The sequence below is a fragment of the Lathamus discolor genome, chromosome Z, assembly GCF_037157495.1.
Source record: "Lathamus discolor isolate bLatDis1 chromosome Z, bLatDis1.hap1, whole genome shotgun sequence".
In the NCBI taxonomy this organism is placed as follows: domain Eukaryota; kingdom Metazoa; phylum Chordata; class Aves; order Psittaciformes; family Psittacidae; genus Lathamus; species Lathamus discolor.
Window position 1 is genome coordinate 50,926,399 of NC_088909.1, and position 24,785 is coordinate 50,951,183.

The 24,785-nt window shown below is 41.1% G+C and overlaps 1 protein-coding gene across 2 annotated transcripts in view; it reads left to right on the forward strand.

Annotated features, from left to right (window-relative positions):
- NCBP1 (nuclear cap binding protein subunit 1) overlaps positions 1 to 24,522 on the forward strand; it is a 34,705-nt gene extending 10,183 nt beyond the window's left edge. For both annotated transcript variants that reach the window (XM_065663471.1, XM_065663470.1), the window contains 15 exons: positions 614 to 711; positions 2,074 to 2,137; positions 6,125 to 6,235; positions 7,471 to 7,535; positions 8,246 to 8,308; positions 9,631 to 9,705; positions 10,722 to 10,825; positions 11,646 to 11,768; positions 13,154 to 13,256; positions 14,566 to 14,659; positions 17,360 to 17,463; positions 18,085 to 18,199; positions 20,540 to 20,683; positions 21,098 to 21,211; positions 22,100 to 24,522. In XM_065663471.1, the coding sequence (XP_065519543.1) occupies positions 614 to 711; positions 2,074 to 2,137; positions 6,125 to 6,235; positions 7,471 to 7,535; positions 8,246 to 8,308; positions 9,631 to 9,705; positions 10,722 to 10,825; positions 11,646 to 11,768; positions 13,154 to 13,256; positions 14,566 to 14,659; positions 17,360 to 17,463; positions 18,085 to 18,199; positions 20,540 to 20,683; positions 21,098 to 21,211; positions 22,100 to 22,213 (1,491 nt within the window). In that variant the 3' untranslated portion in view covers positions 22,214 to 24,522. The remainder of the gene's footprint in view (positions 1 to 613; positions 712 to 2,073; positions 2,138 to 6,124; positions 6,236 to 7,470; positions 7,536 to 8,245; positions 8,309 to 9,630; positions 9,706 to 10,721; positions 10,826 to 11,645; positions 11,769 to 13,153; positions 13,257 to 14,565; positions 14,660 to 17,359; positions 17,464 to 18,084; positions 18,200 to 20,539; positions 20,684 to 21,097; positions 21,212 to 22,099) is intronic.
- The last annotated feature ends 263 nt before the right edge of the window (positions 24,523 to 24,785 follow it).

Sequence of the window (24,785 nt, forward strand, 5' to 3'; positions counted from 1 at the left end):
AAGATCTGTCTATCTTGGCAGTCTGTCTCCAGCAATGGTCAGCAGCAGATATATAGACAGAAGTGTATAGGGACAGGAAAAGAATATATGCTACTTTCCCTGAGTGCTTTTATACCTCACTTTAAGTCTGTTGCCTTTTACCTTCATTTATTTGCCCCTGTTTTTTTGTGGTTTTTTTTGTTTGCTGTTTTTTTTTGCAATTAACAAAACCATGACTGTTTATTCTTTCCACTCTGTTCTGGCCATTCCTGGCTTTATTTTGTCATCATACTCAACTCTGATTTTGTTTTTTTTTCCAGGCTGCATTGTGGTAGTCTCCCTGATAGCTCCACAGAGCAAAGGAAAGAGTGGATTATCCCTGCACTTATGTTCTCTAATTTTGACACATTCCTTTTTGTAATGAGTCCTAGTAGTCATTTTGTTTTAAACAACAATCTGAGGTTTGTGTAGAACTGTGTCACAGCAGCTTTTCAGTCCTCAGCTGAGACCTCACTGTATTTATCTGGAAGTTGGGCTATTTTTAATACTTTTAGATGTATGTAGGATATATTGCTACCTGTAGTACCGCTGTATTTGCAGTGATCTTCCTTGAGTTTTAATTCTTTCTTACCAGGGCCCTGTCATGCCTGGCAGCCACTCTGTTGAACGATTTGTGATAGAAGAGAACCTTCACTGCATCATCAAATCCCACTGGAAAGAGAGAAAGACTTGGTAAGAACAGCTTAGCACTGTGGAGCCTTGACACTTTTCATATGCTGCCATGGATTTGGTGCCATCAGGGATATGCAGAATCCTGTACTGGTTAGACAGGGGCTCAAGAGTAAACATTTTCTAGAACATTTGATGAATCTTGATTTACTGCATTTAACTATATTAAAAATGTTATCTGGAATATCCAGTAATATCCAGATAATGGAAAGTTTGTATGATGACAGTGGCTGCTTGAGAAGGGGCTCCTTGATAATACAGGTTGTGCTGAAAAAAATACGCAGACAAACCTTATTCATGGGAGCACTATGGAGAGTGTGGCTGTATTATGCTTCATGGAATTGTGAACCAGCTCATCTGTTGGGGCACAGCAAGCCTTGAGGTGGTGCCTTGCAGCTGACCGCACTGGTGTTTATGAACACACTTCTGCTTCCTACTCTTCCTCTTGCATTCATCAGTTTGGGGTTACACAGCAGACATAATTGAGCGCTCTCTAGGGAGTCATTGCAGGACCAGCAGATTTCATTAGTTTAAATTCAGCCGTGTCAGGGAGTGGTCAGGGCACTTCATTTCTGCCTCAGCAATATCTAGTTTAAGTAATCAGTAACTGAGGTGGTTTGCCACGGGTAGTTGGCAGGGTCATGCTTCCAAATAAAAAACACCAAACTTCTTGAAGTATGACCGAAAAATGGGCAGAAACAATGATTTTGCTCATGGCATATGGTAGGTTTTTTGTTACAGTTGGCTGATTTGGCAGAAATGAGAAATTTGAGTATTGTTGAAGTTACTGGGATAGCCTTTGTTAGTTCTCAGAAGAGAGTAGAAATTTAGAAGAAGATTTGCCAGAGGTAGCAGTAAAGTCAAGGAAGTAACATTTGTTTGCTTTGTAATAATGATAGGTGATAATGAGCTGATTAGAAAGGTGAATCACTTGAAGCCTGTGAGTTTCTTTTATAATCTATTAGCTTAATTGTGCTTTCAAGTCATTCAGAGCATCGGTTGTTTGGGGTTTGTTTTAATTTTCCTCTTAATATATCCATGTCATAATTGCAGATCACCATGACAATGCAAAACTATTTTGCATAGCAGAACAGTGTTCAAGTGATGTAACTGCATAGAGATAAAATACATCATTACAAATCATACTTCAGGCGATGCTCATTGTGCTGCTTGCAGTGTTCTTATGTTGCTTTTAAGTGTTCTGTAGATTGATGAATAGACTTCAGAAAGATTTGAATTTGTGCTGCTTTTGTCTCACCTTTTGCCCAGAATTATGCATTTTGTGTAACTTTGTTACTTCATCTTTACATCACATTGCTGTGTTGTGTTATGTTCTGAGCTAACTTAGTATCTATGGTTTTGCAGTGCTGCACAGCTGTTGAGCTATCCAGGCAATAACAAGATCCCCTTGAACTACCACATCGTAGAGGTATGGGTTTTATACATAACCTCTTCTGTAGCTCAGTTGTTTCACAAGTAATGTGTCCCAGTTAGTTCCTTGATAAGTCCCTTAAATTGCAGTTTGACTTGGGAGTCAACAGAGCCTTTGTTAAATTCAGCAAATGGCTTTTACATGAGTGGGTTGTATTGCAGTTGAAAGTTGGAAGCTTTTTGTTGCAGCTTTAACTCGGTCCATGGGAGGTTTGGTCAAGTACAAGCTTGTGGCATTTTTCATACTTTTAAATCTTTACATGTGGTGGTTCTAATGTATGGTGCTGTCTAAGAGATGGCTACATTTAATTCACTTTTAGTTAAAAAAAAAAAAAGAAACAAAAATACAGTTAAAATACAAGAGAAAATGGACACAAATCAAAATACGTGAAACTCCATTTAAACCTAGTGTCGTGGTTTAAGCCCAGCTGGTAACTCAGAACCATGCAGCTGCTTGCTCACTCCCCCACTTCTTTACCCCCAGCCCCTGCAGGGATTGCGAGAAGAATCAAAATAATGTAAACCCCACAGGTTGAGATAAGAGCTGTCTAGTAACTAAGGTATAACACAAAACCACTGCTGCTACTACCAAGAATAACAATAATAAAGGGAATAAAAAGGGGAAAGGAAAAAAAAAAACAATAACCAGCAGTGATGCACAATGCAATTGCTCACCACCTGCCAGTCGATACCAGGTATGACCTACACAGTGATCTGGGCCTTCTGGGTAACTCCCCCCAGTTTATATACTGGGCATGATGTGCTGTGGTATGGAATACCCCTTCAGCTAGTTTGGGTCAGGTGTCGTGTCTCTGCTTCCTCCCAGCTTGCCGTGCTCCTCCTCACTGGCAGAGCATGAGAGACTGAAAAGTCCTTGATTGCGATAAGCGTTATTTAGCAACAACTAAAGCACTGGTGTGTTATCAGCATTGTTCTCAAACTAAAGCCAAAGCACAGCGCTGTACTAGCTACTAGGAAGGAGGAGAGTAACTGTTACAGCTGAACTCAGGACACACAGGAAAAATCTTTTTTTACTGAGATGATAAAACACTGGAAGAATTTTGCTGGAGAAGTTGTGGAGACTCTATCCTTGGAGAAGTTCAGAACTTAAGAGGACACAGCCCTGAACAACCTGCTCTTGGGTGATGCTGCTTTATGTAGGAGCTGTTGACTAAATGATCTCCAGCCAGACTCAGCAGTTATGCATGGTTTTAGGTTTGGATTTTCTAAATTATATTGTTCTGCTGGCCCTGGAACTTGCTGTGAAATAATGGTGTTTCCTCTGGGGCATCTTCCGTATTAGAGAGTTTTAAATACCTGTAATGCGTATCAGAATTGCAGCATAGGTTTTCTTCTGCTGCCTCCTTTGAAGGGGCTTGTTTCCAGCATGCAGACCTGTACAAAATTTCATTAATTTCCATCAAAATTTAAAAGGGATAAGAGATTTCAGTAATAATGACAACTTGTCATATAAAGGCTTTTTGAAGAAGTAGCTAAGTAGGTATTTCAGAGCTAATTATAACAAGAAATAACCTTATGTGGAAGATTTATCTTGATAAAAGTAGAATTGAGAATTCCTCTTGGCACCAAAATGTCAAGTATTCTGAATGCTGTAAAGTTTTGTTACCTTGGATCAACTTGTTCTTTTTGTGCTTTCAGAGCAGAGGAATCTTAAAATTAACAAAAAAATTCTGCTTTAAGATCGAAGTATTTTCATTGGTCTTATCTTCGGTATCTTAAGGTGCTGTATATGCCTATGTGTCTGAGTGGTTTATGCTCAGCTGTACACTAATGCCAACAAACAGTTGCTGCAGTTCCTAATGAAATAAATTACCTAGGGCCCCTGGAAATTCTTTAGAAACTTGAAGGATGTGAAATAGCAAAGGTTTGTGTAGGTGAAATTACTGTAAAGAAGGGCAAGATGGTCTCTGCCTGTGGCAGGGGGGGTTGAAACTAGATGGTCTTAAAGTCCTTTCCAACCCAAACCATTCTATGATTCTATGGCTCTACAAGTTCTTTGACTATTAACGCAATGATTTCCCTTTTCTTGCAATTTTGAGGTATTCTAGAATATTAATTTCATTACTTGTCTATGACTACTTACTTTTAATGAAGCTGCAGAGTTTTTTAGGCTTAGCATGCTTTTTTCAGGCTTCTATTCGTGTTACTTCTCTTAACAGTCAAGTTGGTGGTATGTTGCTTTCAGCCAGAGTTAATCAGTTTAATCTGAAATTTCATGAACTTTTCAGTAAGTGCGTTCAGTAAGAACTGTGGAAACAATATGGTCTAACAAATAAATGATAGTGTTACATAAGGTTCAGAACATACCACTTAGGTAGAAGTAAATGTAGCCTGAAAGTGGTTGTCTTTCCCTTCCCAAGGGTGCCTACTTTTGAGGTACCTGAGGCTCCACGTTGTAGTTTGTCAAGCTGAGCACAGAATACGCCATGTGACCTGGAATCTGTGTGAAACACTGAAATGCGGTGCCTTCCTCTCAGTTGCTTCTTGTCGATGGAACGTGGGTATTTCTGGTAGCTGTGAACAAAGAATGTCTTTGTGGCACCATTGGCTTGTTGTGCTCCTACAGCTTTTGGTACAACTTGCATTTATCAGAGCTCAGACATTTAGCTCACCAATGTTCTAGTCTTTCTTTGGCCTTTTTATTTTCACAAACTATGGTGTGCCAGTTTGAAACACTTAGTCTGAACATTAGATAATGAACATGTGATGAATATCATAAATACACTTTTATGATACACATAAATACATTTTTATGTATCTCAAACAGATAATGACTGCTCAACCAGTTGTTATTTCCTATCTTGAGAAAAGGAGCAGGTTCCTACCTAGTATTCTACTTAAGAGGGCCTCCCCTATTTGTCTTCACAGTATGTCTAGGTCATACTGTCACGGAAAGGTTCTCCAGCTTCTTACAGTCTCTTCATGCTTTTAAGTCCTTCCTTAAAATAACAAGTTCCAGTCAATATGTTTTCATGTGCTGTTTGTCGAGTCTATAAATGCCAAGTAGTACTGTCATGGAAAGGTTCTCCAGCTTCTTATAGTCTCTTCATGCTTGTAAGTCTTTCCTTAAAATAACAACTTCCAGTCAATGTGTTTTCATGTGCTGTTTGTGGAGTCTATAAATGGATGTTGATTTCTTATAGTAAGATCTTCTAAAGCTTACTTATTTAAACTTCAGTTCTTCTGTGTTTATTTAGAAGTTTAAGGAGAAAATTGACCAACCATAATGAAATCCTTTGTTGTATTTTAAATCTAGTTAAGAATGGCATGCAAAATAAAATTAACTCGGAGATGGATGTTGTGCAATGATATTGAGGGCTATTTCAGTAGCCATCAGAGATTGGCATGCTGTTATAGGCAAACTTGAAAATAAAACCATGAATGCTGACTGCAGGATTGTTTTCAGTTTTCTTAGAGGGATCCTCTACCAAGGGGTACCGAGCATAAATTTTTGTTGTGTGAAATGCTGGTTGTAGTTTACAGTTGAGAGTTGTAGCTTTATTTATGTGAGGTTTTATGTAGGAGAAAAGAGAATATGATGGAAAAGGTAGAGATGTAATTTTAATGTAGACAGTCTTTCATACTACATGCTTAGCTTCATTTGATATGCTTGTATTTATTACTTACTGAGATCAGATGATTTCTGCTTTTCTCAGATAGTGGTAGCACTGCAGTAGGTCATATTATAACTATGCCCATTTCTACAGTTACATGGTTTATTTGTTAGACATATGTACAATGCTAGTGTTGTGTTAGTATGAAATGATAAGGGCCATTATAGTGGATGGTGTTACTACAGTGAAGGGTTACCATTACGTTTACAAGTTTCTCTCCCTTCTTCCTGGAACATGCATTTGACAGAATATTTGGGGGATATGTAATTGTTTAAGATTGATGGCCAAAGTTGATGATTGTGCAGGCCACACTGAGCCATGCTATGATTCCATGCCTTTCTCTCCTACAGGTAATATTTGCAGAGTTGTTTCAGCTTCCATCTCCACCACACATTGAAGTCATGTACACAACGCTCCTGATTGAACTCTGCAAACTTCAGCCTGGCTCTTTGCCACAGGTTGTATCCTTCCTGTGCTGCTGGAGAGCATATATAAAATGCAGTCTTTATTTTGTTTGTTCTGTAGATGATGGGATAGCAACAAATACTGGCAGTGTTAATATTTTACTGCAGCAGCATGAAACTCTGCCTGTAACACCCATGTGAAAGAATAGCACATCCCACCCACTTAGCATAGGACTAGACTTGCCAAGTGGGCAAGACTCTTCAGCTTTCTGGATGGTGTTCTGGTACTTCTGAGATTTCTAAGAAGTGCTGTCTTGGTGAGGGAATAAAATACAATACTCGTGTTTGTCCCTGCAGCCTAGATAGGTCTGGGCAGTATATGGCATGATCACAGACACATGAAAAGCTGAGAAAGAAAGGAAGTGACCAGCTTGATCTTTTGTTCTAAAAACTGTGTGAGTATTCCTCTTCTTTTAGTAAGAAGTGTAGCAGGTGATTTAGAGGAGCTTGACAAGTTCCCACTCAGTGTTCTCGCTAGGGAGTATTCAAAAGGTCAATAGTCATCTGTCAGCTTAGGGTGGCCAAATGCTGAGGAAGGAAGCATGACTCCCATCTATTTCTGGCTATTACATTGTCCCTACTTTGCTGCCATTTTAGATCATGTTAGATCATTGTCTTGGATCAAGTGACAGACTGAGAATGGAGGGCAGTTAACAGATGCCTGTCCACTGGTAATTTCATGCCCAAATTTCATTCTGCTTCATAATACCACTCACAAAATCTCAGTGATTAGAGTAAGTCTCTTTGTAGAATTGGGCAGACATCCATGCATAAAGTTTTTTATCTTAATAGGGACACCATAAGAAAGATAAAGGCCTTGTTGGGTAAAGTCATTGTAGACGTGCTCTCTCAAGCCTTTAGTGATGATCACAGATTGTCTGTGGATAAGCATCAACAGCAGCCCGTGAAGGTGAGATCACGGAAGCACTCCATAATGATGTTGATGTCTTTTCATGTCTGTGTGGTGCAAATTCTGGCTTTCCGTGGAAAAAGCCAACAATCTCGTTGCAATAATGGAAGAAAAGCAGACTGGGATTAGAGGGTAGAACTCACAATATGCTGGTTCCCTCTTTCCCCACCACTGTGGATTTGCTGTGATTTACCTGATTTTGGAGTTGACACAGGGAGCTTTCAGTAAAGTGAAAAAAAAAAAAAATTATATTCTGTTAAAAAAATGAACAACATCTGTCTCATCTAGTTCTTTTCTATGAACCTTAATAAGAAACTTCCAGCTTGCGCAAGCCACTGAAATGCTGTACATGCGTTTGGATACGATGAACACGACATGTGTGGACAGGTAAGTGTGTTCTGGAGACAATGGAATCAATATCCAATGTTCAGGATATTGAAAGGCTAGGAAAAGAGTAGTCAGAAATTCTTGTTAGATTGGTCCTATTCAGAATGATTTCTGGGCTCTGGCTTTGAGAAATCTGAAGAGAAGGGTGGAGGACTGACTGCTTGCCTCTCCTTCCTAGCAGCACAGCCCCAAGAGGTCGCAAGTCTAGCTGTCTGTACAGGACAGTTTTGATTAGTGACACCTTCTCTGTGTTCAAGGTTATTCATAGTTCCATAGTACTCCTGTCTGGTACTATGCCTGCTCCCTAGTGATCCGGGAGGAGACTTGGAGTGCAGTTAATGATGCGTGTGCCACCAGAAGAGGAGAGCAGTGATAATTTTTCCCTTTAAGTGAGGTCTGCATTGTGTGGGAGGGCTGTTAATTACTCATTGAAAAAGTGAAAGTAGCATATTCACAGTAAGTTTACCCTTTAATTGTTAGTTTAATAGGTCATATTTTTGTACGAAACAGGACATGACAGGCTATTTACCCATAAAAGCTTCTTTCTGACTCTCTGAACCCAGTCCTTTGATTCTGTCAACATAAATGCTTGTTTAATGCTGTAATAGCTTTAGAGTTTATGTTTGCCTTTGAAAAGTAGAATGCATTTGTAAGAAAGTCTCAAGGCTTTCTTTTCTTACATTTAATGGAGCTTTTTTCTTTTAATTAAGATTTATCAACTGGTTTTCTCACCACTTGAGCAACTTTCAGTTCCGCTGGAGCTGGGAAGATTGGTAAGTTTCTCTTCTTTTGGTTCAAAGCTGATACTGCAAAAACTTTGAAATGTTAAGCTTATTCAGGAACTGTCACAGGACAGTGGCCCTATTGCTTTCTTACAGCTCTTCGGCAGATACCTGTCTTAATCTGTTCACCACTGCTCAGTGGCAGATTATCTCGATAATGTCTTTTATCACTGTATTGTTCCTGGTGAACTTTGTGATAAATCATGTAAAAGTTCCCTAAATAGGGGAGGCAGGAACATTATTTCTCTAATTTGTCCCACACCCTTAGTTGCCAGCAACTCTAAAATGACTCCCCAGTTTACATTCAGTAGTTTGCCCTGACTCTTGTTTCCTATATTCTTACTGTAATCCTGCTCCCTATCCTACCCTAAACCTTCATCATAATCTTTATCCTTGAGACCTTGTGATCTCTTTCCCTCCTGCAAAATCCTAGCGCCTGAAATTCTGTCAGAGCTGGCCATACCATCCATTCTTACCATGCCAGATCATGAGCTTGCATCTCTAGCAGGAGCTCCCTGAACTCCATCAGTGTCTAACCAGAGGTTCTCCTGAGCTTTCCATTCCAGGCACCATGCAGAAAGAGAAGTCACCTTGGAGTTAAGTCCTCCCTACTTAACTTCCACAGCCTGCTACCATTCATGCTTTCTGTGACTGATCTGCCAGGGTGTCCTGCTGGAGGGGGAGTGTAACTGTTTTCATGATAACATTTTTGTGGCTTTACTTCAGTTTCTTGTCTTGTCCTCTTGTGGAGTTAAGTGCTTGCTGGCTGTCCTAGTATATATCCATGTTGACTGACCAGCCAGCAGTCTTCAAAGAACTGAATTTTCTTTGCCTGAATGTTCCTTGATGGCAGTGCTTCCGTGGGTCTTGCTCACTCACAAGCTGCTGTTTTCCACAAATCTCACAAGTGACTGTATTTGAGACTTTTCTTCATCTGAAATGTGTTTGTAATCATCCATAAGTTCAAAAACTCTTGTGAGGGAGGAACAGGGTATGAAATCACATGAGGTTTCTTTCCTAAGAAGAGGGAAAGGCAGGTAACCATAAGTACAAATTATTTTTAATCTAGTCAGGGAAGGGAAGCCACTTGAAAATACTTCTGCAGAGATGAGATTCCAAGAATGCTAATGGCCAGTAAGAAAATAGTGATAAACTTACCTCATTGTCTTAAAACTGCCTACGCTTTAAAACTGTCAAGCACTGCAGTTGGCCTTACACCATGATTGGTTTGTACCTATTAGAAAATTATTAGCCAAAAAGAGACTAAAGCAGAATTGTTTTGCTAAAAGCGATCACATTCTGTCTTTCGATAGGTCAGATTGTCTTACTCAGGACCTTGAGAAGCCCAAACCCAAATTTGTGAGAGAGGTTTTGGAAAAATGCATGCGGTAAGTAAGATGTTTTGGTAGTTGGATTCAGGGTGGTTTGATTTTTATTGTTTGTTTATTTCTGAATAGTGAGAGGACATGGGGTAATGGGTTCAAACTTTAACAGGGGAAGTTCAGGTTAGATATAAGGAAGACATTCTTTACTGTGAGGGTGGTGAAGCACTGGAACAAGTTGCCCAAGGAAGTGGTAAATGCTTCATACCCGGCAGTGTTCAAGGCCAGGTTGGACAGTGAAATAGAGTTTAGGCAATGTTCTTGGAAAGTGTTCAGCGTTCACAGAAATGGAGGGAACTGATTATAGGTTATACTAAAAACTGATAATCTTGATTTTTCTAGGTGCCTCCGATGTTCATTGACCTTAAACCAAACAACCAACCCACCTTCCAAGCAAACAAAACAAACCCCCCAGCCACAACAAGAGTAGACAATCAGGGCTGGACTTAAATTTATTGAGACAGAGTGATACAGGAAAGAGAGTAAAATGTTCAAAAAACCTATGTTGTTTAGCATTGTACATGAAAACACTCATCCAGTTCTCAGTGAATTCAGCATAGAAAGCATGAAAGTCTTGTGCTGCAAAGCAAATGCATTTTTTCTGTGGCACTCTTCCTTTAAAAACTCTGGTAGCAAAATTAAGCCTTTGTGGAAGTGAAATAAGCTGAAAAGTAAAATGAAGATACCCAGTTTAGTATTTTTTCTACTTTGAATACCAGTGTCTTACTAGTTTTCTGCATTGCATCTTCGACTTTCACATAAAGCATCCTACCAGGCAACCTCTAAATCTTTTCACAAGCTAAATTAACTGTATGAGGTTGAAACTCTAGCATCATAGGCTTAAAACAGAAAGCATCTACTCTTAAGTTTGGTTAAGCTGCTGCTACCCAGCAGAAACTACCATTCTGTTACTGATCTATGAAAGTTAGATACAGGAAAAACATTGTAACACAGTCACTTTAGAATTAGCCATGATGTTATTCCCGTTTTAATTCTACTGCTGTGGAACTTGTTATTTCCAGACTGTCCTACCACCAGCGAATAATAGACCTTGTTCCTGCAAGCTTTTCCGTCCTCAGTCCTGCTAATCCAGTGTGCATGTACAAATATGCAGATGAAAGTAATAGTAAGTATGAAGGTTACTGAGGGATCAAGGTGCAAACAGTATTTCAGGGCAAGATGGCGCGCTATGTTGACACTAATATCAGTTGCCATAAAGAAGGTTACAGCTGAAATAAATATGCACGATTTCCATGTGGGTAAATAAGCTTCACATGACCAATTAATACGTATTAAACCTGAATCTCTGTAATAAAACCATCTTGGTTACTTTGTGAAGAAAAGAAAATCCAGATACATGCAGTTACTGCTGCTGAGGTGGTTGTGTTGGTGTACAGCATTGTTTGCGAGAAGTCTAAAACTGGAAAATCAGTCTGTTTCCCCTGTTTGGGCACAATGCAAAAGTCAGCATATGAAGTGATAATGTGAGTTTATTTTTTGAACTTCGTGTAACAGTAGAAGATTTTACCAGTAAACTTGGTTTAATGAAGTATACAGAGGCAGCAGATGATGTTAAGCTTGAGGTAGATACCTTATTATTCCTTTTATTACTCAGTGTAAAGACAATCCTAAGTGTAAAAGTGTTATCAAAGATACAGTGAGAACAACCAAGAAAGTATTGTATTTTTAGGAAATAGGTGGCATATGGAGTAGAGGTTTAGAGTGATTAGCTGAGCTCAGCTGTAAATACTCTGCTCAAGGTTATGTATTAAATGTGAATTAAATTGTGCAGACAAAGAAATGTGTTGAGTGATGTGGACAATGATACTCAACACGGCTAATCTTGGGTGTAGGTGGGAAGTGTACTTGTTTCTCTGAGGCACAAGCTGATGTTAAAAGCAGTCGCTTGCCTTCTACATGTTTTTGACCTCTTTGATTTTGTTTAGGGTCTCTTCCTGGATATACTGTGGCGCTCTGTCTAACAATTGCCATAAAAAATAAGGCCAGTAATGATGAAATCTTCGGCATTTTAAAAGATGTGCCTAATCCAAACCAGGAGGATGATGATGGTAAGGTATATGCTGCTAGGCTTTTGCAGGTTGTAATTTGTTTTGTGTGTAGACTCTCTGCCATCCTTTGGGGAGCTATGTATGTGGTGGTTGACAGAACTGTATGCTTTTCCTTCTAATAGTTGGTTTCAGTTTACCAGTAAATGGAAATAATACACCATTGTTAGGGGATTTGGTAAAAATCTTGCATCCAGAGTCAGCCCTGTTTTTCTTGACATAGGCAATGTGATGATTGAGGTCTGTTTTCTTGTGATCATTTACAGAGATAGCATGAGAAAATTTAATGTTTCATTTGCCTTCAGCAACAGAGGGCAGTTTATGCTGTTATCTCAGATTCAGTGCTTGTATCCCATCCTAAGAGCTTCCCTCCCTTGGTGTAGACCCACAGTGGATAAGATAGCCAACCTACTGGCTGTAGCCTTCTGTGAATATAAACTTACAATAGGACTCCGCTCACATCCTTTCTAGCTTTGCAGCCACAGACAGCATTGATTCCTAAAACCCGTGTGGTTTAGGGCGTGAGGAGTGCGAACAGAGAATTACGAGGTGACTGGAACAGGTTACCCAAAGAAGTGGTAAATTCTCCATCCCTGGTAGTGTTCAAGGCCGGGTTGGACAGAGCCTTGGTTTAGAGTGAGGGATCCCTGCCCATGAGCAGGAGAGTTGAAACTGAATGATCTTAAGGTCCTTTCCAAGCCAAATCATTCTATGGTTCTGTGGTCTATATAATGGGGATGGCTTTGATATTTCTGTAATATTTGCACGTGTTCTGTTATGCAAGCAGAAAGCAGCAACAGTCTGGGTTTGTTGTGTTTTTTTTCCCTGGGATCCACGGTCACATTTCCTGGTTTGCTTTAGACATCACGTACTAAAGCATTCTCTCCCTCCTGCCAGGTAGCTGCAGCTGTGGCAGGGGACTTGGCACCACTCACCCTAGTATCCATATTTGCTATTCACACTTGCTGGACCCTCCTCCGATGTCATAAATAGCCAAACCTATGTATTCTAATCATCCTTACCTTCCCCTCTCCTCATCCACTCTCCCTTTTATGTGGTCTGCCAGGCCTTCAGCTTGATGCAGAACTCTGCAGTTTCCTTTTCTGTCTTTCTCTGCTGCTGTCCATCAGTGCTGTTACACCTTGATAGGCTAGCTGTGTCTCTGATAGTTTCTTCACTGGGCTGGAATTCTTTCTGTGTGTTTTCTCCATGGCAAAATGGGAGCATGAACATCTGCACATTTTGGAATCTCTGTACTAGCCTCCTGCTCAGGATTGTAAAACCCTGCTGATGAAACTTTTTTGTAAAATGAGTTAAAACCACAAGTCATCTCTACAGCTAACTTACGCTTTCCTTGAAGTACTTAAAGTTTTAATTCTAACTTGCAGATGAAGGATTTTCCTTCAACCCTCTGAAAATAGAAGTTTTTGTTCAGACTCTGCTCCATCTAGCTGCAAAGTCGTTCAGCCATTCTTTCAGTGCCCTGGCAAAGTAAGTGTAATCTGTGCCTTATTTTGGGGCTGTTTAATGCTGACAGCATGAGAAAAGAACTGGAATGCAGGCTTCAGCTACGTTTTAGGTGCCCCGCAATGCAAATGATTAGAAGAATGATAGTGCTTACTGAAGGAATGGTAGTATAACTCATAAGTTGTAGATGTGAATGGAATCAACAGAAATGCGTACCTTACAGACACATGATGTAAATCAAACAAATGAGACAGGTTTCGAACATTACTTCATTTTAGAATTATTCAGTTGCTGATTATGGTGAGGAACAAGGATTTCTCCTTACATTCAAATGACTGGGTAGCTCCCACCACAATACCTTGTACTGTGAATATGACTCTAGAACAGTTAACATCTGTATAAAAAATGAAGAAGGAAAAAGGAAACATGAAACTTCAAAGCAGTCTGCTGTAAACTTTGTCTACCAAAGCACAGAGAGTGCATCCCTTAAAGCGTATCTTTAACTTATAAAGAATTTACTGCAAGAATTTTGCTCTTTTTTAGCAAAATGAGATAAAATAACTGGTTTTTAATCCTGTGTGTTTTGGAGTTGCTTTTAAATGGTGTTAATACATGAAAGGTAGTCACTTGCATCTTAATTATTTTTCTGTCTGTCCTCAAAGATACATAAAACTATTATAAAACTTGTATTTGGGAGCTTTGTAGAGGCAATGTTGATGAAAAGCTGTAGGTAGTAACCTTCAATAAGTAGAATAAGAGGCAGGGTAATATGAATACTTAAAGCCACAGTATTTTCACTGTTGCATGCCAACAGTGGCAGCCATGAGATCAAAAAGAGCCTCTTGCACTTTGTATGACAGTAATCTGGGTTATGAATGCTGTGTAGCAGTCAGTGTCACTGGTAAAATAGAGGCTTTTAGAAGCATTTCCTTCAGAAAGAGGCAGACTGGATAAGTGTATAAAGTTACAGAAACACATATCAAGAGGAAGGTCTAAGGCTGAAAAGGCAGCAAATTTTGTTCCAGCTGTGTATAGATAAGCACATGGACCCTGAAAGTGCCTCCTGTTTCTAAGAGTATGAGAAATGCAGCCCAGCCTCAGGGAGTAGGTTCACCACTTAGATTTATTCAAGTTGCCTTTAGGAGTGGAGCTGTCACATCTTTGTAGCCTATTTTAGCTCATGGTAGTTACATTTTCCAAGGAATAGTTGTTCAAGAATTGCTGCAGGTAGCCCAGAAGAATTTTTGTTTGCTATCTGAACCACTTGGGTTGTGTCTGCTGCTCTTCTGACCTGATCCCAACCCCTCCACTGACTACTTGCATCTATTAAAAGGTTTCATGAAGTCTTCAAAACACTTGCAGAAAGTGATGAGGGCAAACTCCATGTTCTGAGGGTTGTATATGAGGTTTGGAAGAATCATCCACAGGTAAGAAGTTACAATGTCAAGAATCTTTGTAAGTTCCAACTGAGAGTGGTCATATTTAATAAAACCCATTATATTTTTCTTAATAGCCTTTGAAAATAACCTGTCTGTTGTCACCTTATTTGAGGGAAAGTTCAGATTTTATTTAAACAAATAAACTGGGTTGCCCAGGGAAGCTGTGAATGCTCCATCCCTGGCGGTGCTCAAGGCCAGGTTGGACCGAGCCTTGGGTGACATGGTTTAGTGTGAGGTGTCCCTGCCCATGGCAGGGGGGTTGGAACTTGATGACCTTAAGGTCATTTCCAACCCTAGCTATTCTATGATTGTATGAACTGTATTTACGGTTGTTTCTGGTGCCTGAAATGAAGGCTGGACATAAAATATACCCATCACTGAGGCCACCTTGTCCTCTGAGTTCATTGTGGGAGGTCAAAGGCTGTCATTCTAACTTGGATTTGTATTGCACTGTTTGTCATACAAGAGTATAACTTCTGCTAAAATCATGTTTCTGTTCAAGATTGGAAAACAGTGTAGATCGAAATAAGATGTAGATCTCGTATCAAAAGTAGGCGACATTCTTAGAAATGTGGAAAGCTGGGGAGGGTGTAGGGATTTTATGGTGGGGTTTTTTTGTCCTTTTAATTGCTGGCGAAAGCCATACAGTTATTGCACAAAGCTCATGTTGGAGTCACTGTTGTGTGTGAGCAGGGGGAGTGGAGCTGCAGTCATTGGCTGTTCAGAACAGATCTGTGTGACAGTGCCATGATTATGTTCATTCTTGAGCCAGAAGAAATAATGCCCTGAAAGGCTGGTGAAAAATGCGTTGATTGTTTAAGCTGTCCAGTTTCTTCACAGCATTTGTTTTCTGCCTCAGCTGTCATTCTTCTATAAATAGGAATCAATGAGGGACTCAAGATGAATTTGCCTGCATTAATTATTTCATGTATTCCTTACCGGTGTGTTGTGTTGCACTTTATTGTGCTTGAAAGTGGACTGTACCTCACAGATGCATTGGTCAGGCTTTTGGAGGTGATGCTGCTGAGGACAGGGGGTAGTCCTTGCATCTGCTACTGGACCTATGATCCATTCCCTGTGGGAAAAACTGAGCACCTAGAAGATACCTATATGAGATCTCACCTCTCTTCTAAGTACACTGAAAATATTGAAAAAGCAGGATTTTTTTAAATATATTAAACTTTCTGCCCAATTTACTGACCTTGAAAATGTGGCAGTTACAGTCTGGCCTATTTTTTACTGCCATTTAACTGGATCAGAAGAAATTACATTAACTGCAATCAGATACCCATATCCTCTTCCTTTTTGTTCCTTTGTATTGCAGCATGACCAAACTGAGATGGAGGTTTAAAACTCAGATAAACAGCCATATTAGATTTTTATGAATAAATGAAGATAGCTTTAAAAAATACGCAGTACAGAAGTTGTGAAGGCTGTTCCACTTGATCGTGGAACTTAAAATTTTCCTCTCTTGCATTTATTGCAGTTCAGTCTTTTGTTTCTGCTCAAGCCTTTTATTTTTGAGTCCACAACCTCCCTAGAACACAGAAAAAATGGTGCCTGGACAGCAGGACACTTGCCCAGAGCCTGCTTTCATGCTGCTTGTCCTGCTGCCATTTCTATGGGAATGTCCTCTGATGTGGTCCAGAGTATCAGAAGTATTCATATGGCGTATAGTGCTAATGCATGATGTATGCTGCAGGTAGTGATTTAGCAATAGGAATTGGTAGTCCCTGGACCAGCAAGGTTGTGAGGGTGACTTCATGAAGAAAAGCTTTTAACATTGAGGTGAAGTGTTTTCTCAAAATCCTGGGTCTCTGTGTGTTGGAAGATGAGGATAGGTAATGAGAAAATCTTCCTGGCAATACAGAAAGAAAAATAGAACATAGGATGCTATCCTGGGACTTGAAAGTCGAGTGCTGAATCTTCTGTATGATTCATTCAGTTATTTTAATTTTCCTTCCTTAAAAGGAGCTTTGTTACACTTCCTTATTTGACAATGGGTGGTTGTAAGGATAAATACAGTGCAGGCTGTGGTTCTTAGATACCGTGGCATTCAATCCCATCAGTAACCAAGATAAGCCTTTTTCCTGAACAGCTTGCAACAGCTTTAGTCAGTAACTCCCCTCTGCAGTTGCCTGCTAGATTGCTTGCAACCCCCAGCATCACGACAGTGCTTGTACCAAGTAAGAGCTTCCATTGACTGCACAGCATTGGCTCTGTGCTGGAATGAATGGGTCCTGTAGAGAAGAGCTTACTGTTACATTTGAAGGCTGTTGCACTTCAAGGAGAGCAGGCTAACAGTAGCTCCTCCAATACCATGATCCGACAGGTAGATATGATCTGGTTTGAGTACTTTGATGTCAAGGACTAGGACTGTGTCTCTTAAGACCTTACTTCCCATTGATGCTTGTACTTTGCTTCTGTATGGAAGTATGTATGTTAACAAAAAGTGATCCGTAACTTTCCCAAGAAGTAGAAGCGGTTGTTAAAATCAGAATGCTTTGTGTAAATTGATTGAGATTTCCTAATTTGAGCCGTTTCCAGCTAGACTGTCCAGCTTCCTAAAGTATTTGAAATCGCCCAGTAATATTACCTATGTAGAGTTGCATCAAACTGTCTCTGGTTTTATCAGAGGCTGGAATATTGTCCGTAGATTGTGTGTGTGATGTCTTTCTCAAAATATAGATGATTGCTGTGCTTGTGGACAAGATGATTCGGACACAAATTGTTGACTGCGCTGCAGTTGCAAACTGGATCTTCTCTTCAGAGCTTGCACATGATTTCACTAGGTAACAAGAATTTGTCTTGGATTGTTACTTGTCTCTGAATTACTATTTTAAGTGGCCAGTACATAGTTTAATCTATGAAAGCTGAGCAGTAGAAGATACAGCTTTTGCTCCTTCTACAAGATACGTACTTTAGCGTTTTCCTTTCTGAGTTGGGATATGAATGTTTATATGACAGTTCCAGGGTTGTTCTGCTTTGGCAGGCTTAGAGACTACTTGCAAAATCACATGCTAGCAACATTTTTGCTCTATTTCTAGACAAAGTCTTTTGCTGTGTGTTACAGAGCTGCTAGCTTAGTGTGGTGTCTTAGTCTTTGGTGGAGGTGGGTAGCTCGTACCACCATTGAGAATGGCAGAATTTGATGTTGGTAGTCTTGCAGCATATGAAATACAATGCTGGTTTGGAAGTGTACTGCAAAAAATGGATAAAGAAACTACAGTTCAGCTTTCTTACATTGCACACATTCCTGTGTGTTCAGTGTTCGCTTAGCGTAATAGATGTTTAAGTGTCATCTGAATTTTTTAAATTCCCCCAGCTGCATTTTTCTCTAAGAATCTACTTTCAGTTTTCTTTCTCAGACTAGGGTTTTGAGTGTAGTGTTTTGAGCTTTACGTCTTTCCTAGGTTTTATATCTGGGAGATCTTGCACTCCACGATTCGTAAGATGAATAAGCATGTTCTGAAGATTCACAAAGAACTGGAGGACACTAAGGCAAGATTGGCCAGGCAGCACAAAAGAGTGAGTCATTTGTTTGTAATTTTTAATTATGTAAAGCTATGTTACACAAACCTGCCTGCTGGCAGACTGATGAATATAGTTGGGTTTGGGAAGGATTGAACATACATGTTTATCTGGAAGCATGTTGGCAGACGCAGTCACCTGTAGCACTAAGACATCGAAAACTGGATGCATTTTCTGATAGTAGTGATAACCTGGTAAAATCTTCAGTGGAATTCATTTGCTCTGCTCAAGTGCTCTCTTGCAAGTGGCTCTTTGAATACAAGCATGTTTTCCACTTGCCTTATAATCTCGATTCCAATTACCCTATTAGATAACAATAAGAACAGTTACAAATAATAGTTGAGGAGTACTCTCATGGCTTCTACGCAGAAGTGCACTGAAATAGCTATTTGCTATTGAAAATTTGGCTGTTCCTGTGCTTCTCAGGGATGCTGCTCTATTCTGACACTGGCAACTGCCACTTCCTTCTTCCCCCTTAATTTTCTCAATGCCGTTGAGTGATCTGGGTTACTATATACAATAAATAGATGAGCAAGCAGCTGCTGTGGTATGGTGTTCTCCCAAGCAGGGCAGTAGAATGGGGTGAGAGAGTACCTTCTGTGGCAGCTGCAAAAGGCAGGGCTCAAGGAAGCTTGGCTGAATGCAGTCCTTAGTTGTGGTAGAAGGAAGTCAGTTTACAAACATGTCGAGATGTGCAGAGAGCAGGAGAGAATTTCCATGTTTGCATATGGTCTGGGAGAATGATTGCCTACATAAAACCCTCAGCTAGCTCCAGAACTTTGAACAAAGATGGTGACGCATGGCGTTGAGGCTGTTGATGGGTTTTGAAGAAACACGCACAGAAGTCAGTCTTTTTCCCAGAAGTTCCTGTTGAGAGGTCACTAATACCTCAAAGTTTGCCAGTGCTGGTTCATCCCAGCCCCTTCATTCCTTCACTCCCAGCAACAGCCATCCTAGTTGCTTGCATCCTCAGTCCACATTGATCAGCAGTTAATAAATGCCTGTGATTATTGAAGACCTAGATGCAGTCATTGATCTTACAGTGAGGCAAAATGTTTCCCTGGCATCTCTACACAAATACACCAGTGTTTTCATTTCTGTACTTGTCTCTTGCTGCAGCTCTTTATTACTCAGTACTCTAAATTACTGTCGTGCCAGGAAGAAGCATTTGTATGCAACAGTGAGTAGTTCTGCAGCATGACCATTCCTTCTAGAGGAAGTAAGCCGTCAAGTTTTGATGTCCCCAGCATGAATTGGATTGCCCTACTATGGAATGAGTCCAAGGCTTTCTCTTAGGTCCTATTGATCCTTCAGCATTTTGAGTTTAGGAAATCCTTGTAGATGGGGAAAAAGCAAGTTTCTATAGAGAGAATGCAATTAAATTCTCACTTGCTCTGGTAGGTCCTTTTTATTTTTCATGCTGATTCAGAGCTGTAACTAGGTTTTGATAGTGAGTTTTATGTGCAGTGCATAGGCAAGTTAAGATGTGGCCATATATTTGTCACATGTTAACACGTGACGAATATTTGAACTTTTGAGCTGCTAATTTATGGGGATTTTTGCACAAAAACAACTCTATGAGACTGAATCACTATATGTACCATAATTCATAAGTTTCTGCCTTTCCTCCTGTATCCCTTGTAATCTTGTGTAAGACTTTGTTGCCTGAGCTCCCAAGTCTGGTACTGCTGTGTATTTTGTATTTTTGTTGTAGTTTTGCTTTGGTTTTGAGGCAATGAGAACATGCCATGTTCCTAGTTAGTAGTTCGGTTTCCATGCTGACCCTTTGTAGTCTGAGAGCATCTCTTCCGATCATGCGTATAGGGAGTCCCCACTTGAACACAATGGGCTGCATTTTCTCATCTTCCTTCTGTGCTAACCAGGCAGATTCTTGTGAGTTCTTGCACAGAGTGTTTTACGTTTTGGAGCCCTGAGATCTCAGAACTGTTTGTTGAATGAATCGTCTGCCCTGCTGCAGTAGACACAATTTAAAAAATCTATGCCAGATTTCGTTTTTAAAGCTGTTCATTATCTGGTAATGATGAAGTCAGCAGAGGTATTATTACCTTTTACTGTGTTCACACTAAATAAAGGACTGATCAATCTTTTAAGTTTTGTTACTGTTAGTTTTGTTCCCAGGTCTTTCCAAATTGGCATTTTTCCTTCCAGATTTCTTCCCTGAATTACATACATGTCCTTCAAAATGCAGTACTTACCCAAGCTGCAGAGCAGCTTCAGTTGCTGCTCTTAAGTTGCTTTGCAGACCATTCCTCATTCCTAACAGTTCCCACAGGTAGCCAGGTTGCTTAATTAGTCCTTTGTTGTCATCCCTTACAGCGAGACAGTGATGATGACGATGATGATGATGATCGCAGCACTGATCGGGAGGATGGGCCACTGGAAGAGCAGATAGAGCGCCTGCAGGAAAAAGTAGAGTCAGCCCAGAGCGAGCAGAAGAATCTCTTCCTTGTTATCTTCCAGGTGATGGGCACTCTTGTTCTCCCTCTCAAGCTTTAATGTGACGGGATTTATAAGCTTTCAGTGTCACTGGAATCTTGGGCATCTTCTTGGAGTAAAAACATGGGAAAAGGTTGAAGGGTTTACTATGGGTTAGAATCAGTCCAGTCATCCACTTGCAAAGACTGCTTCTGAGCAGGAGCTGCTCGGTTTTGAGTGCTCAGGACCAGGTGAGTTCTGCTAATGTCCAGTTTCCGGAACAGTCAGAAGGTAACTGGATCGTAGTTGCTTACTAAATTCAGTGTTATCCAAACAAAATAATTAATCATTCTCACATTGCTGCCAAAGCTTTTGTCCCCCAGATCCTCTTAGCTGAGTTTAGGGTCCCTCATTTTACAGGACTTAAGGTTTGTTTTTCTTCTTTTTCCTCTGCTGCAGCGTTTCATTATGCTGTTAACTGAGCACTTGGTGCGCTGCGAGACGGGTGGAATTGATGTATTCACACCCTGGTACAAGAGTTGTATAGAGAGGTTGCAGCAGATCTTCCTACAGGTAGGTGTGTGGAGGGCTGCGGGCAGGGGATGCTGATGGAAAGCGCCGTGCCTGGAGCAGTGCGCGGCGCCCGGAAGCAGCAGTAGGTGGCAGCAGCACGCTGCTGTGGCGGCTGGTGTGGGGCAAGGACGTGACTCTGCCTCTGGCCACGTCTCTGACACAGATTGGTGGAGAAACTGGTTCTTGCTCAGTTCCCACACTGAGCACGCTGCAGAAAGATACCGAGGTGTGACTAGGAATTTTGCCGAGCTCCTCTTCGCTGTGTGTTCACACTATGGGCAAATGGAGAGCAAACTAGGATAGCAAAATAGATGTCTTTAAAATAAGTGGGTTAAAGTGTTGCAGAATTCCTTCTAATAAGATGCATAAATAGCTATTAAAGGTCTTTTTTGAATTTTTGGCTCTGTATTAAATCAGGTAACAAGCACAGGTGGCAGCATGAAAGTGACGGGAATGTAAAATTACACCTGTATGAGCAGCGGAACTGTAGAAGAATGGGACTGGTAGTGTAGGTCTCTGTACCTACAGAGTCTCAAGACTCTGAGCTGAACCCTTCATGGGCAGTAGGTCTGTCTCCAGAGGAGAGCAAGTATCGTGATCCTCTTAGGAATCTCTGCAGTTGCATGGGATCCTGCGCACGATTCAGGATCCAGGAGTGAGGAGCTTCAGGGAGCTCTTCAAACAGGACTTCCACACTTGCTTTCTTCTTGCGGTCAGTGTGGCTCAGCATCACACTTTGCCTTGTCGGTGGCTCCTGTGTTGTGGAAATGAGATATGCTTAGCAACTTAAACGAAAACGTTTGACTCGTGATTCTTACAAGTCTTGACCTCTCTGCTTGTTCTTACACAAATACAAATGAAATGTGTTTTGTTTGTTTTATTTGCCAGCATCACCAGATCATCCAGCAATACATGGTTACCCTAGAGAACCTCCTGTTTACAGCTGAACTGGACCACCATATACTGGCCGTGTTTCAGCAGTTCTGTGCTCTGCAGGCTTGAGGATTATTCACGGGCAAAGTCTTGCCTGCAGGACTTTAGTGAATTTAATGTTTGGTTTTTTTACATTATAAAACTTGATATGGGGATAGAAAAATTTTTTGACTAAAACTGGCTTTCGTGTGCTCCAATATAAAACAATACAGTACTCTAACCAACAGCAAACTGTGTAAGCATCATAAGCCTTATAAGAGATGGCTGATAGGGGATAGACGTGAAGTAAGAACTATTTTCTTCATCTTTCAACTTGGTTTGAGTTTTGACTTTATGATAGTATTTTCGTTTCTTGTTTTTTATTTGTATAAAAATCAGGAGAAAAAGAAAAGCCAAAAAAAAGAGCCCCGACATAAAAGCCCTCGAACAATAGAATTTTTTAGCCTGGCCCTTGAGTTATAGGAATTACAGAAATGAGAAACAGTTGATACTGGTTTGTGAGTATGAAAGGGATGCACCTTCTCGGTGAAGTGTGGCAACGTCTCTAGTATGGCATAGAAAAAGTGTCTTAACTTTGGGGATGTGAAACACTTGAGCTTAAGCTTTCAAAGTAGTATAGAGCATTTGGATTTGCTACCAAGCCAGCTAGATTTTCAGTTTGGAAGAACGTGGTTGTAATACAGTTGGAATATGTGTTTCGAAATTTATTATGCAGTGTCTTGTTGCAGCAGCTACAAACAAGTGGCAGAGAAACTTCATGGGCAGCATCTGAAAAACTCAGCCCTCCTCACAGTGTGGTCGAAGAGTCATAAATTGCTCCTGTCAGGAGTCTTTACTGGTACACAGAGACAGCAAACCAGGGCTGGAGCGGAACAGACCAGGGACTTCCATGCTTCAGCCCCTACCTGGGTGTTGGGAGCTCCAGCACCTGGTGCCAGGGCAGCTTCTGGCAGGACCTGCTTCAGCTTCTTCCTGTATTTCAGCCTCTTGGGCTGCCACACTTGCACTAGGCTGGACTGCAGGGATGCCAGAAATCTTCCCAGTAATGGTGCTGGATGAACCAAGTGCTCTCCCTTTATCTAGCTCAGTAACCGCAACTTTGCAGTATCTGCATCTGCGGCCGTGCCCTTGGTTTAAACATGCTATAACAGCACGCAGTTCCCGTGTCTTCAGAAAACATTTTAGTGCTGAATTAGGCGATATCTCACAGTGGAGGCAAAACAACCCGAGAATAGAGTAGCCTCAGTTTTGAGTTACACAGATAACATTACGTACATAAACAGCAAGCCAGCGTGGTGTCTATTAGGGTAAGCAGTGACAGATGGTAAGGCGCTGCCTTAGGTGCTCCAGTTTGCTAGCATACAGGGCATTTCCAGGCTGCTCTTAGCCTCTTGATTTTTCAGGTGAATATTTAAAGGGTTGCATAGCCATTGCTGTTCAGTTTAAGCTTAGAAAGAGACAAGCTTTGAGCAGGTCTGTTCCTGTATGATTTATTTGCTTTCTAAGCACTGTACCTATTAAGGTATTTCAGCAATACTTCAGGATCAGCTGATCTCCTGATCAACCAAGGGGGTTAGAAACGGAGCTTCCTATTTTTACCTAAGTTTGTAAGTGGCCAATAGCATTCTCATATATCCTCATAGACTTACTTAGATTTGTTACTTCTTTCTCTGCTTTACCTTTTCTGGTTCGGTTCTTCCTTCCATTACTTCAGGGTATACTGTTACTTGTTGTAAATTTGCTTTATGCAAGGGTTTTGCCAGCCATGCACAGACTAATACTTCAGATATTTTTTTGTTACTGTTCTTGAATAATCAAATAGCTGTTTGGGTCTTTTTTAAAGAAACATTTAATACTGTAGAGATTTTAATTGGGTTTTGATAGTTTTTTCACTGGCTTGGACCAGTGTCAGAGTTCTGATACTAGCTAATGGTGGGGGTCTGACTATAAACGTGACTTCCATAAAACTGATAACGCAGTTAGTTAAAACTTGCGAACCTGTAACTTCCTCTGAGCCTTGACAAATACGGGTGCTTGAGATCCAGTTGCACATGCCTGAGCGCATAATCCTACAATTTGAAACCACCTAGCACTGTCTTTCAGAATCGATTTGATTTACGTGGCGTTCGTGGGCTGTGATGACATTTCCTGCCACCTTCCCCGCTCTGTGGGTCCAGCGCTGTACACCTGACATGACCGGCACACTGGGGACGTTCACAAAGCAATACCAGCAGCTGACTGGACAACCCTGCAACTGCCGAAGCATGGTGGGGGGGGGGTGGTGGCGGGTAGCGTAAAGATGCTGTAGAAATGTGGTGCGGTTGGGGGAAAAAATGCACAATTAAAAATAAATGAAGGTGAACCAGGTTGTCACTGCAGCGTTTGTCCTGCTGCTTCTGGGGGCTCTGACACAACGGTGACGGGCGGTGGGGGTGCGTTCTGGTTCGGGGTTCATGCGGCCGGGGTGGAGCAGTTTCGTTTCCGCAGGGCCGTGGCTGGTCCCTGACTAATGCCCCGCCAGCGCTTCTCCTCCTGGCACCACGGGCTGCTCCGGCAGCCTCCCTCGTCCTCCTGCGGGCCGGGCGAGGCAAGCGTGGTGCTGCCGCTGCCGCCAGGGCTGGCGGGGAAACCCTCCTCTGCC